We start from the raw sequence: 12,823 nt of genomic DNA on the forward strand, positions 1-12,823 counted from the left end.
GACGCCAAAGATTGTGACGGTTATTTTAAAGAGTCTTTTCGTGGTTTCCAAAAATATGATTTTATTAGAAACGTTTTACGAAAATTTACAATGGTACCTACGTAAGTATAAGTATATATGTATGTGTACATACACGGATAACACAAGTATGTTGTGGTAAGTACGATACAAAGTATTAGAATTCGTACAAAACTTTGTTCGCACATTCCCGCAAACTTATTTTACAACAAATTGCAGTCACGAAAAGGAAAGGCACTTCTCAAACCAAAAGATTTCGACGCATATATATACTTTTCAATAATTCTCGTAAAGAATGCAACTACTTCACGGTACACACGTGACAAGTAATAACTGTAATTATTGTATAAGCTCGTCCTTCCTTTCGGTGACGATCTGCTATTCTAACATCATTCTATTCCTCTAACAATTTACGGACAAGCGCACTGAATTTTAAAGTACAATTGGACGTTCGATCTGGTCCATCAGTTATCTCTAATAAAAGTTCGGTCGCGTGTATTCAATGGTTCGCTTCAGGAAGAATTACGCTATAAAATATGATATACGCATGAAAGTTGGTTGACTGCGAACATTGTATAAAAAGAATTCTGGTCTTTAGTATATCGTATCTTTTAAGTAGATCAGAGCGGATCCGTAAAAAAGGCATTCATACTGTCTTCACGTAACGCAGCGCCTGCGCCTCGATACCATGCATTCAAATATTCCATTTTTCAAATTGTACGTCCCACTGGCGAGACTTTTAATTGGTACGCTCTTTTTATTTGTAAATCACAGCGGAGTTGTATTTCGTATTATTATATATCTGTTTCAACAAATGCAACAGTCTGTCCGAAAACGGCAAACGTATACAGACGCGTTCAACCCATTTGCATCACTACTGTTTTCTATCACTACTGATTATTGTATGAATCATTCTCTGAAATCAATCAGCCATTATACGATATATTGTATTAATTTTCCTAATACTCATAGCCGGAAAGATACGATGCAAATGGATCAAATAACTTGTGTCGAACTGAACGAAAAGAACCATTTTAATCGTTTCCCTCTACGGCCCTAGAGGAAGGGCTGTATCAGATCAACTAATACTGTTTGGTGCCTCGCGTTGTATGGTCGTTCGATATTTTTGGTAGAAGTTTTGGTTGTCATGCTCCTAACACATGCCATGCGTATCATCTGCTCGTTGTACACACACACACGTGCTTATTGTTAAAAATTTGCACGCGTAAACATCCACGCCTCACGGGGCTTATCGCAGAGTGAAGAGTAAACCGTCCGCAGTATTTGTATATCTATCATCCTACGAACGTGTGTAAAAACGTAGGGCGAGTTAAACGTACTTAGGAAATCTGCGAGCGTCAGTCCTCGAAGAGCGATGTTCGAGGACTAACGCCCGTAAATCTCATTTGGTTTACTGTCGTCCCAGTGAACACTAGGATACCAAATTGTCGATAAAACCGTGGGTAGGACGGGGTACATCTGAGGAGGCCACGTGGCTGCCTCGTGGTTCGATGCCAATTTTTGATAGTCACTGTCTCGTTCGCTTCGGAAGATCGACTTAGAACCCATACCCAATGCAGCGATGACCGCTGATAGGATCGCCATAAGCGTTATCGCAATTTTTATCAGAGAAATCAGTTGATACTTTTTTCCGGAAATCTTCCGCAAGTCGCGGAACACTGGGTGTAGATCTATCAACGCGATAGCAGAGCAAAGAGCGAAAGCGAGGTCGATACACGCCAATACAAGCCGACAAAAGTCTGGAAAACTTTCCTCGGGACGAACAAGGACGACAAACAAAACTCGCGTCGTGTTTTATTCGTTCACTAAATGAGAAATAAACGTAACTTAAGCAATAACGTAGCTTCGTGTAGAATTCTTACATACGTAATTGATTTGAAATTACTTAATGCATATGTAGATTAGTACTTCGTACACAGTTTCTTAGAGTAACGACATCGATTAGAACATAAATTGTATGTCATGTTATATGTAGCTTGCTCGCGTGATCAGCCGTACGTACTTATACTTTTAACATCGTTTTCGGGTTGAGAGGCTCCGCGGCGGACATTTCCTTTCGCTGTTTTCTTTGCTGCGCTCGCCGTTTCCTCGTCTTCGCTTCGGCGCCTACAGCTAAGAAATGATTCTGGAAATACTCCTCGATCTCCGACAGCTTCTTGCCGTGGGTTTCTGGTAGCAGTAACCAAACGAATACCACTGCTGCTAACGAAACTCCCGCGAAGAACCACTGCACCGCAAAGGATCCTGTAAAAAAAACCGAAGAACCGTGATACTACTATTTTAAGACAAACTTAGTTGGCTTATAGAATCTTTTACGTACCCCCCAAGAAAGCTTGTATGCTCCTATAACTTTGGATAGCAGAGAACATGAGTAAATTGGCTATAGAGTAACTGATGGAATGAGCGATTCCTCGAATCTCTGTTGGGAACAGTTCCGCGGTCATTGTCCATGGAATTGTCAGCATTCCGATCATAGACGTGAACACGTAAAGCAGTAGACACAGAATAGGAACCTGATAAGTAAAACGTAGATAACGAATTGCCGTATGAAAAGTAATAGAATTACGTACCCAGTATCCAGAACGATCACCGTTCTTAATGAGGTACGTAAAGTATCCAGAAACGGACATACAAAGAGCCATTCCCAAGGCAGAGACGATACACAGCTGTCGCCTTTTGTACCGTCTTAGCAGCCAAGTATTCACCATTGAACAAAAGAAACGCGTAACGCCGACTAGAATTGAAGCTTTATACTCGTCCACTCCTGCGCCCACTTCCTGAACGGCAGCAATTAACACGATCGTGAAATATGTAAACTGAATTGTTTATCGAAGTGTCCAAAGGATTCGTAATTGACATCTTACCTGGAACCAAGTTACAGCATAGAAGAGCGTGATATAAATGCCAGAGAATTGCTGGAAGGAGAAGAGTAGGAAGAGAATCATGATAGGCTTCCATCCTGTGGGCTTCAGGAACCCCCTCATCTTGTTCGAGAAGCTGCCGTGCTTGCTTCTTCTCTGTTCGCTGACTTTAATTTCGTTCTCCTTCTTAATCTGATGGAATTGCGCAAACGCTTTCCCCTCTTCGTATCTGTACATCCTACGATCGAAACAATAGAAATTGCATAAGTTTCCGATAATCCAAGTTTTCTGCAAAAGAAGATTTTCTGGTTTTCGTTTCTCTTACTTGTTTATTGCTTTTTGTGCATCGTCTGGTCGTTGTTTGGAAATTAGCCACATGGGCGATTCCTCGACGAAGAATTGCACCAAGATCACTGGTACAATGGCATAGATGATACTGAGCCAGGCCACCAGCCTCCAGGGAAGATATGCACCCTTCAAATACGATAAAACCATACCGAATGAGGCCAGGGTCGGTCCGAAGGACAACAGCGATCCTCGCAATTCTGGCCGAGCGACCTCGGTGATGTACACTATCGCTGGCGAGGTCGCTAGAGCCGTGGCTAAGCCGCATAATAATCGACCGCACAACAGCATCGGGATGTTCGTCGAGAGTGCTATAAGGACCCAACCCGCGATGCAGGGAAGAGCGCCGATTTGAAGCGTTCTCAATCTGCCCACAGTTTCCATCAGGAAGCCACCTAACACGGCTCCTACGGGTGCGCACACCACCACCACGCTAGCTGAAAGTGAATTTCATATTTTTACAAGTGAAGAAGTATAACGGGATATAACAGAATTCAAAAAATGTAATAGGATTTCACGTTCGCGAATCATTGGAATTTATTCATCTTCCGGTTACTTACCGATCCACGAAGTCTCCTCTCGTGTAGCGTGCAATTCCGCGTCCTCGGCCTCGAGATGAGGAATCAGAATCGCTGAATAAGCCATAGCTAAGCCCACTGATATGTGGAAGGATGCGGCAATGATACACCAGGTGATCTACGAACAAACTCGTTTAGAATGAAATATTTTATTGAGAAACGAGGTGTCCTTACTTCAACTAGGGAGTTCTTAAGACTGAAAGGCTCGATGAAGCCTTTGTTGAGGCTTCTACTGGAAACGATCGCATCTTTGAAACACTCTCTCTCGTTCTCTTCGATGTTCTTCGATGCCTCGCGCTCGACACTAATGCAAAAACCAAACAAGTTTAGAATCCCAAAATTTAGTTAAAAATTAATTGTCAAGTACGTTGATAGGGTCGATCGATAAAACAATGCATGGTACAAAATGTTTGGGTACGTGACACACATAAATGTTTTTGTATGTCTGACGTACTGCGGTCCGCATCTTCACTTCCTCATCAATCTCAAGGCTATTATGTAACAGAAGGAGACGGACACGCGCACGACAATTCGTGATTATGACACAGCATTCTTCATTTTACTAATTAACATATTCGAAGTTGCTTCTATTAACGCTATGGCTCGTGTCATTTTCGCGGACGATCGTACATTTAGTGAAAAAACATGAGATCACGCGCGATTCGTTTTATGGAACACGTATACGTGTTTATATCTGCGATCGTAATTGCGAGTAGATTTATGGCAGTTGGCGATTTATTGCGACAACTTGATGCAATTTAACCTTTTTAAACCTCGACCAATAGTTGCTGAGGAAAGTAAAATGTTTATCGCGCGGAGAGACGCAATTTTATGTTAAAATCACGCGACACGTAAATCAGCCGTGTCCTCCAGATATACGAAGGAATTAGAATTTGTGTAGGATTCGAAGAGTAATTAAAACAGAAGTCAGACTGTAATCTATCAACGTTGTCACTTGAAACATCATTTGAATGTTGAATTTTGTTTAATCATCAAGTGTGCGACATGTAAGCCGCTTCTGGATTAAAACGTCTCATCAAACGTGCTTTGTTTTTAAACCAGGGTAATGACTTCTCACCTTCGAAGAGTTTTCTACGTAGAGTACAAATACATGAATTTTTATCTGCAAAAGAATTTTATTTGCTCTCTGAATTCCTCAACATCGTACAAAAAAGATACAACACGTATCCGGTGATTAAATCATCAGGGCTTAACGAGTCTTAATTATGTGTCGGGGTATAATTAACGCGCTTTACTCCGAGGATTTGATGGGTCTGGATGCTGAACAGAACACTGTCTAGAAAGAATCGCGTAATAAGCAATTCATTTCGGTCAATTCGTTTCAATTAATTGGTGCAACTAGTGTTGACCGTTAAACGTGAGATGCGAGGACGAGTAATTATGTAATAACTGTATTACACAATCGAGAAACATAGAAAGCTAGGAAAATATTCGTATCAGCGTCATCGTTTCGTATTTGTTGTATTTATCGATTACAAAAATAATCGTATCAGAGATAAGAATATTTCCGCGTATCGATTGTATTTTTTTCTTCGAGGAAAACCGATTCGCCTCCACGAGGAGGATTTCGAAAGCATCTTCGTAAGTAGCCCGTCGCTCGACGTGCATTATTTACTGAAGATCATTCAAGGTAATCGCACCTGTAGAGTCGCTAATCGAGGCTCTAACAATAATTCATCGAGATTATCTTCCTAAGGTATTCGGATGAAAATCCTATACTGAAACCAGAAATTGATTTCTCGTTTAGAAGGAACTGATATTAATTATGCATATTTCGCTTATGTTCGAGTAGACTTTCGCGGAATCGTGTAACAGTTGAGACACGCAGAATTAAAATTGCATTTATACAGCGTGAACGGACAATTACGTACATATGTACTGCGTGTATACGCTGTCGTGCATAAGCGAACACGGGAAAACTAAGTAACTATTCCCGAGTAGGTAATATTAGCGGATGGTCGGTTTTCACACTAATCGTTGCTCGATTATCATAATTTTTTTAATTGTTCGTTAGCGTAATAAATAGTGATGCGACTAACAAATAAATACCAATGCTAAGTTTCTACTAGTAGAACGATCATACTACTAATATGATGCTAATAAACACTCGTAAGAATAGAACAGGCTCGTTAGACGACAATACGTATTTTTGGCAGCTGGCATCAATTTAGATTAGTCATACGTAAAACGCACGAGCTCTCGTTTCTGTTTTTCTTTTACGACGAACTTATAGTTTAAATAGAATTCGAATAGACCGATGTCTCTTCAGTCAGAACAAATTGAAGATTCGACATTCGAATCATCGAAACTTCAAATCTATCGAACTGTAACTTCTATTATTGAACGAGAATTGTTTTGTAAGGTGACATCACGCCAGTCACGAACTGTTTTAGCTCGCGAGTTAATCGATCATGGTCATCAGCGTAATCGGGCGCAGTCATTAAAATTTTCGCAAGTTCCATGGCACATTTCTTTTTAATCTTATCAAAAAAACATGTTATACAACATAGTCTACGGAAGGTGCGTAAAAAAATGCACTGTTTGCTCAGGTCAGAATATATTTGAAAAATACTGCAGTATATTACTGTGAGTTAGTTATTACTGTTAGTTAGCACTAAGTTAAATGAGTGTATAAGTACGACATAACAGAGTAACTGTAATTACCCTGATCACCGTATAGAAGTGGAACGGCTACCGGTATTACACGTGTTCCTATAACAAGAATTCAACTCGTTTCTCCCTTAATGAACCATATCGACACCTCGCCACTGACGTCTCTATGAAATCTAATTAAATTTAAGAAAGGATATATAGAACAAGACGGTAGATTATCTTTTCGTTAGCACGACGTCACGCCCAATTTCATCAGCTGGGCAGATTGTATCCCGTTTATTTGCACGCTTTTAGACATTAATTCGTCCTTCGTTCCGTGTTTACGTCGACATTCGTTCGTGTAACACGCGCGTGAAATGGATTGGTATTAGAAGGAACCGTAAAGATCACGGCCAGGCTGGGTCGAAGTTCAATTCCCAAAATTGAAACGTTCATTCATAAACACGAGCCAGTTCTCGCCTCTTTAACACTTCCTTGATAGCCTTCAGTATTTTGTTAATTCGTTTAGTGCCGACCAGAGAAGTGCTATTAGCAGTTAGCTCACGCATCGAATTTTTCTGAAGATAAATTCAATAATTTATAACTTATAGTACTTTGAGACTTGAACATTGGAAATGCGGCCACGAGTGTGTAGGTTTTCGAAGCGCGAAGAAGAAGTAACGTGTTATCGTTTTGCCTACGTAACGCCTTATCGTTTTTCCTCCTAAACGAGAGAATCAATTCACTCGCTGAACTGGTTCTCCTGTTATTCTTTGAATGCTATGTGTTTTAAATTCAACAAACTTCCTTTTAAACGTAACCAATCGTCTTACCTCTCGTTTCGCCGCAACAATAATACAGCGTTTAAATTCGCAACCCGACACGCTTGTAGAATTTCGAAAGACACTTTCCAAAATTTATACGCACACGCGTGGATAACGAAAACAGATTTTCGATTAGCTTCTTTGGAGAACGAGCAGCCAGATAGAATCATAATGTAACTTATATACATATGTCGTCATGCTGAATTCTCGATTATCGTAACTAGCCGCTGTTATGAAATAGAAACCGAACGATAAACGTCAATTGCTCATAGGTACGTATGGATGTTTTGAGAACCTCTTTTCACTGAACAATACCTTGGCGGCGATAGCAAGCTCGAATTACGGCTCGATAAAGAATAAATATGTAGGCAAAACAATTAGCTAAGTGCTCGAAGCATTTGCAGTTATTAATAGCATCCCGGCGCGTTAATGACAGTCATTTCACAGTGTATCATTAATCGCTTCCGTGTCGAAATCGACAGATCGTTCATTCATCGTATTTGTCTAGTTTATTATAATATAAAATCTGTACTACGAGTGGCAGCTGTTTTCTACTTTCTATCCTGCAGGATGCCGAAGGGAGGAAAAAAACTGTGCCTGCCAAGGGAGGGTGCTTCGATATCCGGGATTATTCACGAACCAGCAGGCAGCAGAAATCAACGTGACAAAAGAACAGGAAAAAGATCATGGGAACCGTTCTGAAACCTGTTCAGCGATTTGATGGATCTTACCTGCGACGAAGGGTGAGTGCCGAATTTTGTTCCTAGGACGATTCTTTTCATCATATATAAAATAGTGTTGGATCGACCCCCCGATGAATTCAGTTTAGAGATTTACTTATTATACCCTGGCTAACAGTTTTCGAACAACGCAGTAATATTAGGTATTGTCCCTTAAAAAATAAAAATAGAACCACGACTCATTGTTCAGCGGACCTTGAAACTTCGCACGCTTCATTTATCTCCTGCTTTGTTAAATATTGCGTATTATGTTTGATTAAATACTTTGCTTATACATAATGGAAACGAGAAAGCTCTAATTAAGGAGAGTTAATTGTACGCAGCGCTCGATGTAATCAGATCGAGCGGCTTCTTTGCTCGCTGAGACGTCTGTTAATTTGTATCATTAATCGCTGGGTTTATTTCTCCCTTTGCATTCAATTTATCTTTGTGAATAGTGTCGAGTCGTGCGTATACAGACAGTTTTCATAAGCGGGACCAACCTTAGTGAATAAGGATCCATGGTTGGCTGGTTCTCCTCCTTCGACCTTCTTCAACTTCTCTTTCTCTCGATTAACACGCGTTAGTCAATTTGACCTCTCTCGAAAAAAGAACCCTCGTCAACTCTGAGCGAAGCTGTACTCGGACATCTTATACACTCTGAAAAAGTAGTAAAACAGTGGTATATAGAAAAAACTCAATTAATACAGAGCAGGGAAAAGAGTACATTTTTATTCAAGTAACATATGCCAACAGAAAAACTTGGATCTGTGAAGATCATGGAAATCGTAAGTCCATCTTCCTGTTATATCATCGTTTTGAATGATAGAACATTTCAAAATTGTCGAAGCCATTTTTTTGATTACGATAACGAGTTTGTTGCACGCAACTATGAAAATCGAACGTCTCGGAACATTATTAGCTTGCACAATTCAGCGAGCGAATGCTGCGATCATGAAACTGTACGGTCTCGAGAGAACATGGTTAATGGCACGGTAATTTGGTAGGAGACCGCGTTCATGACGGGACACTGACTTTCTACATCGGCAGATTTTCCACTGCGTTTTGTAGAACGTGTACAAATACGCACCGCCCCGAGGGATATCGTTTTTGTCCGATCTACACCTTTCCTTCGCCAACTATCTACGCGAAACGAACGGTTCTTCTTCGTAAAATTGAAAGACAATGCACGGGTTCCAGTTTTCAATTTAGATTTACCAGCGTGTTTGTAAACGTCTTGTATCGTGACCTTTCACTGGCGAGTTCGCGCCGTAATAATCTAAGCGTCTCGCGCGTTCGTTTAAAATTAAATTAAAATTCACATGAGAGGAACATAAAATTTTCTAAGCGCAGTTTTATTGAATTTTCTTTGTTTCTCCTCTTTAGAATCGGACTATGCGTTCGGTACGATTCTCGAGAGTGAATCACGATTTTGTAGATAAAGACTTTGCGACTGGTTGCATAAGCTCACGTGATTTACAATTAAGAACCGATGACAATTATTTGTGAAGTCATGTGTCGGTTATCGAAATAGAACACCTGTTTGTTATCTCAAGAACCAGACAGTTTTCGTCTAATACTTTAATTTAATCGTTTAATGTCTGGAAGACGTTCGACACTTCAATTAGCGCTCCGCGATCCTAAGACAAATAGGAGATTAGAGTGAATCAATTTTATGACAGTCGGTTGTCGTTTCTAATCGTCGGCTTATTATAAAACAAACGTTGTACGATAATCCGTGAGCCAGAGACGGTTACGTGAGAAATATGAGTGCTTTGTTCATATAAACTTACGATATTATTCAATAAGAATTATGTGAAACAACAAAATGTTTACTGATAAGATATATACTTCTTTGTTCCATTAAGTCATCGAACTCCATCATATTGAAATTCTCCTTATTGATTCACTCTAAAGAATTATTTTTATTCACCGTGTGTAACATTCGTTACAAATGTATTATAACACAAAGACAGTTTTAGTTTTTTGCACTGAAGCAGGAAGCGATTTGATTGCCGGTAGTGGGATCATAGGTCGGGTTCAAAAATCGAATCGCGACTCGCATGGTTCCACAGGTGCGGCATTAAAATTACGTCATGCGCGATTAAATCATTGAAACATGTAACGTGTGACTATCGTGATCCGACAATTGTCGTGCACAAGAAATCAGCATAACAATCAGGGAATAATAATGATTCTATATATACAATAATGAATATTCTTGACCAATAGATCAGGAGATATAATGTAGAAAAATCGTATCATACAAATTGGTGATGCAATTAAACTTCGGGTGATCTACGTCCTCGTTCTCGTAGTCGGTAGTATCGAAATAAACGTAGGTCACTGCCATAGAAGAATCTATTTTCGCGGCGCGGGATAGCAAAATGTCGAAGTATAGTGCGAGGAAGGGAACCTTCCTTAAACCTTCGGCAAGGATTGTTCTCGAAAGCGGTTCTTCGCTTGGTTTCAAATACGATTTATCGTAGCGACTTTCAATGGAACGAAACCAACACGGCTCGGTTAAATTCTGGTTTCGACTTCCACGAGCCTGCCACGAAATTGCCTCGGCCAATTTTCCTAGCAGAGAAGCGAACAGAAAGGATCGATCGAAGTCAACGCGTACAAGTTTCTGTGTATTCGTTATCCGTTATCGTACACTCCCAAATCGATTCGGTACAAGAAATTTCATATGTCTTTCTATAGACGTCGGTAAACATAAATATTACAGCCGTCAGCGGGAGATGTATATGTTGAAAATATTCACCTTGTAGATTTGCTCTTGTAATTTTAAACACACGAGGGAATAATGTTAAGGACCTATGTATTTCGTAAAAATCAGCCAACATTTCCCGAATACTTTTTGTTATCCATTCAGTGAGCGACCAAGTAGGAAATTAAAGGAACGATCACAAAAAAGAATTTGCAGAATAAATTCTGCTTACCTTCGCTTCGAAGTTCGTTCTTCTATGTCGCAGTCAAACCCAGGGGAATAAATTGATATCGAGGTCAATGGAGGACGATCGGATCGGGTTTTGATCCTTTCTTCTTTGTGGTAACGTGAATAGGAGCTCAGCTGGTTGGTTGTTTGGTCCGACTACGAACACCTCGCGACGTTCTGTGCGCGGTGGCCGGTACGCGACTAAGCGTTGGAAACGGTTCGGTCGATCGTCTCAGCTCGGCGACGCCTGGTTTCACTGTGTCGGTGTCGGTACTTATACAGCACACCCATCGCTGCCGTGGCGACAAAGAAAGCAATTTAAGGGTTGCTAACGCGCCGAGAAAGAAAGCTCCGGGTCCACGGCTACACCCGTATCGACGCAAGATATACTACTGGTGGACGATGACCTGTTCCTGTTCTCCTAACGTGACATCAGCAATTATGCAGGCCGAGAAAACAATCTTTTATCATTCAGCTTACAGTTCGCTGGTTTCGTGATAAACGCTTCGGCGAATTCTCCGTCACCTGAGAATTTCTTTAAGCTATGTCATGCAATTTTCAAAACCGCAATCGTCGATGTTAACGTCGAGACTGCGAAGGGTTCGAGAACGGAACGTATGTAAGAATTCACGTGTGTTACGAAAACGGTAACCGGTACGGAGGCGTGTGGATCACGTGAACAAACCAGGGAGATCGCTGATCGGTGCACCGTCTGCCTGCATAGGTGGTTGTGTTTTCGCAAAGCCGTGAGTGGAAGGCACACGCGAACGCACACAGGGAAAGGATCGCGTTTAACCCATTTCTTCATGGTCATCTTCACGGCAGACCATCCGAATTCCGGATACTTATTCTCGATAGTGATATCTTATTCAGAACATACTTGAGACTTTAGATCGACAACGAAAATCAATATTATATCCGAGGAGTGCAAATACTTATTTATATAGCATAGTTCCGTCGAGTATTTCTCTCGAGTTTTGTCCTTATTGTTAGTCAACGTCCGATCGCGATAATTGAGTAATTTTGAATCAAAAATGATACGACGCCTCTAGAAGATAATGCTGACTCGTACGAGTGATAAAAATGCCACTGCTTCGTTGGCTAGGAAGACTTTCCATTCGATATTGCTAAACAGCCTAAGGCAGTAAGTGAATTTATATACTTCAGTTAAGTGATAGATACTTGAAACAATTGCAGCTATCCGTATAGTAATCAGAAATAATATGTATCTTATACTTGATCATATTTCCACGTGTCTGCGTAATTAAATCGTGAAACGGTTGAAAATGAAATGCACCAACGTGAGTATATTCGCTCCGGTCGAATCGATACCCTTCAATACGACGGGTAGCATGCAAATTACATGTTCAGCTGCGCATAGTTATTGAGATTGTTCGAGACGCGTGATCGTGTTGCGCTTTCTGGGCGATGAACGTGTTAGATAAACGTTTGTTACGAGAAAAAAATGTTTTCCCTCGCCGACGGAACGATGCAACTCGCAAGAATTATTAAACGCGTACGATTTTATTTAGACTTCCACGGATTCGTCGATAGCGATGTTGAAGAAATCAGGAGACAAAAGATAGCAGGGGGTGCATTTTGAAAAATCCCCAAATTGATTTTTAAGGAGTTGATTTCATAATATTGTAAAGCGAAAATCTCTTGGATACGCCATCGCTTTAAAGAAATACTTAAATGTGTTACATTCCGGAATACATGATAAAGCTACTGCCCGAATTTCGTTGTAGATACTTAAGGATGTATTGGCTATACAATCAATCCCAAAAGTTTATGTACTTTGGAAAAATGCATTTCCCACAATTAAAAAGAAATCAGACGTCGGAAGAACAATGATAATAATAAATAGCTACGTGCTAAAAAGTATAGAAGGAAATATCCAATT

At 40.5% G+C, this 12,823-nt stretch overlaps 2 protein-coding genes across 2 annotated transcripts in view; one reads left to right on the forward strand and one right to left on the reverse strand.

Annotated features, from left to right (window-relative positions):
* Positions 1 to 44: 44 nt before the first annotated feature.
* Positions 45 to 11,182, reverse strand: LOC108627882 (facilitated trehalose transporter Tret1). Its single transcript, XM_018029454.2, has 9 exons — positions 10,925 to 11,182; positions 8,483 to 8,639; positions 3,998 to 4,127; positions 3,806 to 3,941; positions 3,226 to 3,682; positions 2,904 to 3,138; positions 2,610 to 2,816; positions 2,360 to 2,552; positions 45 to 2,283 (listed from the first exon to the last, which is right to left on the reverse strand). The coding sequence occupies exons 2-9, from the start codon at positions 8,500 to 8,502 to the stop codon at positions 2,042 to 2,044; spliced, it is 1,620 nt and encodes a 539-aa protein (XP_017884943.1). The 5' UTR covers positions 8,503 to 8,639; positions 10,925 to 11,182; the 3' UTR covers positions 45 to 2,041.
* The window catches only part of LOC108627635 (facilitated trehalose transporter Tret1-2 homolog), a 19,867-nt gene continuing 14,904 nt past the window's right edge, over positions 7,861 to 12,823 (forward strand). The window contains exon 1 of the mRNA XM_026815766.1: positions 7,861 to 8,003. The gene's annotated coding sequence lies outside the window, so the exon portion shown is untranslated. The remainder of the gene's footprint in view (positions 8,004 to 12,823) is intronic.

The sequence above is a fragment of the Ceratina calcarata genome, unplaced genomic scaffold, assembly GCF_001652005.2.
Source record: "Ceratina calcarata isolate Rehan_Ccalc_2016 unplaced genomic scaffold, ASM165200v1 scaffold48.2, whole genome shotgun sequence".
NCBI classification, from domain to species: domain Eukaryota; kingdom Metazoa; phylum Arthropoda; class Insecta; order Hymenoptera; family Apidae; genus Ceratina; species Ceratina calcarata.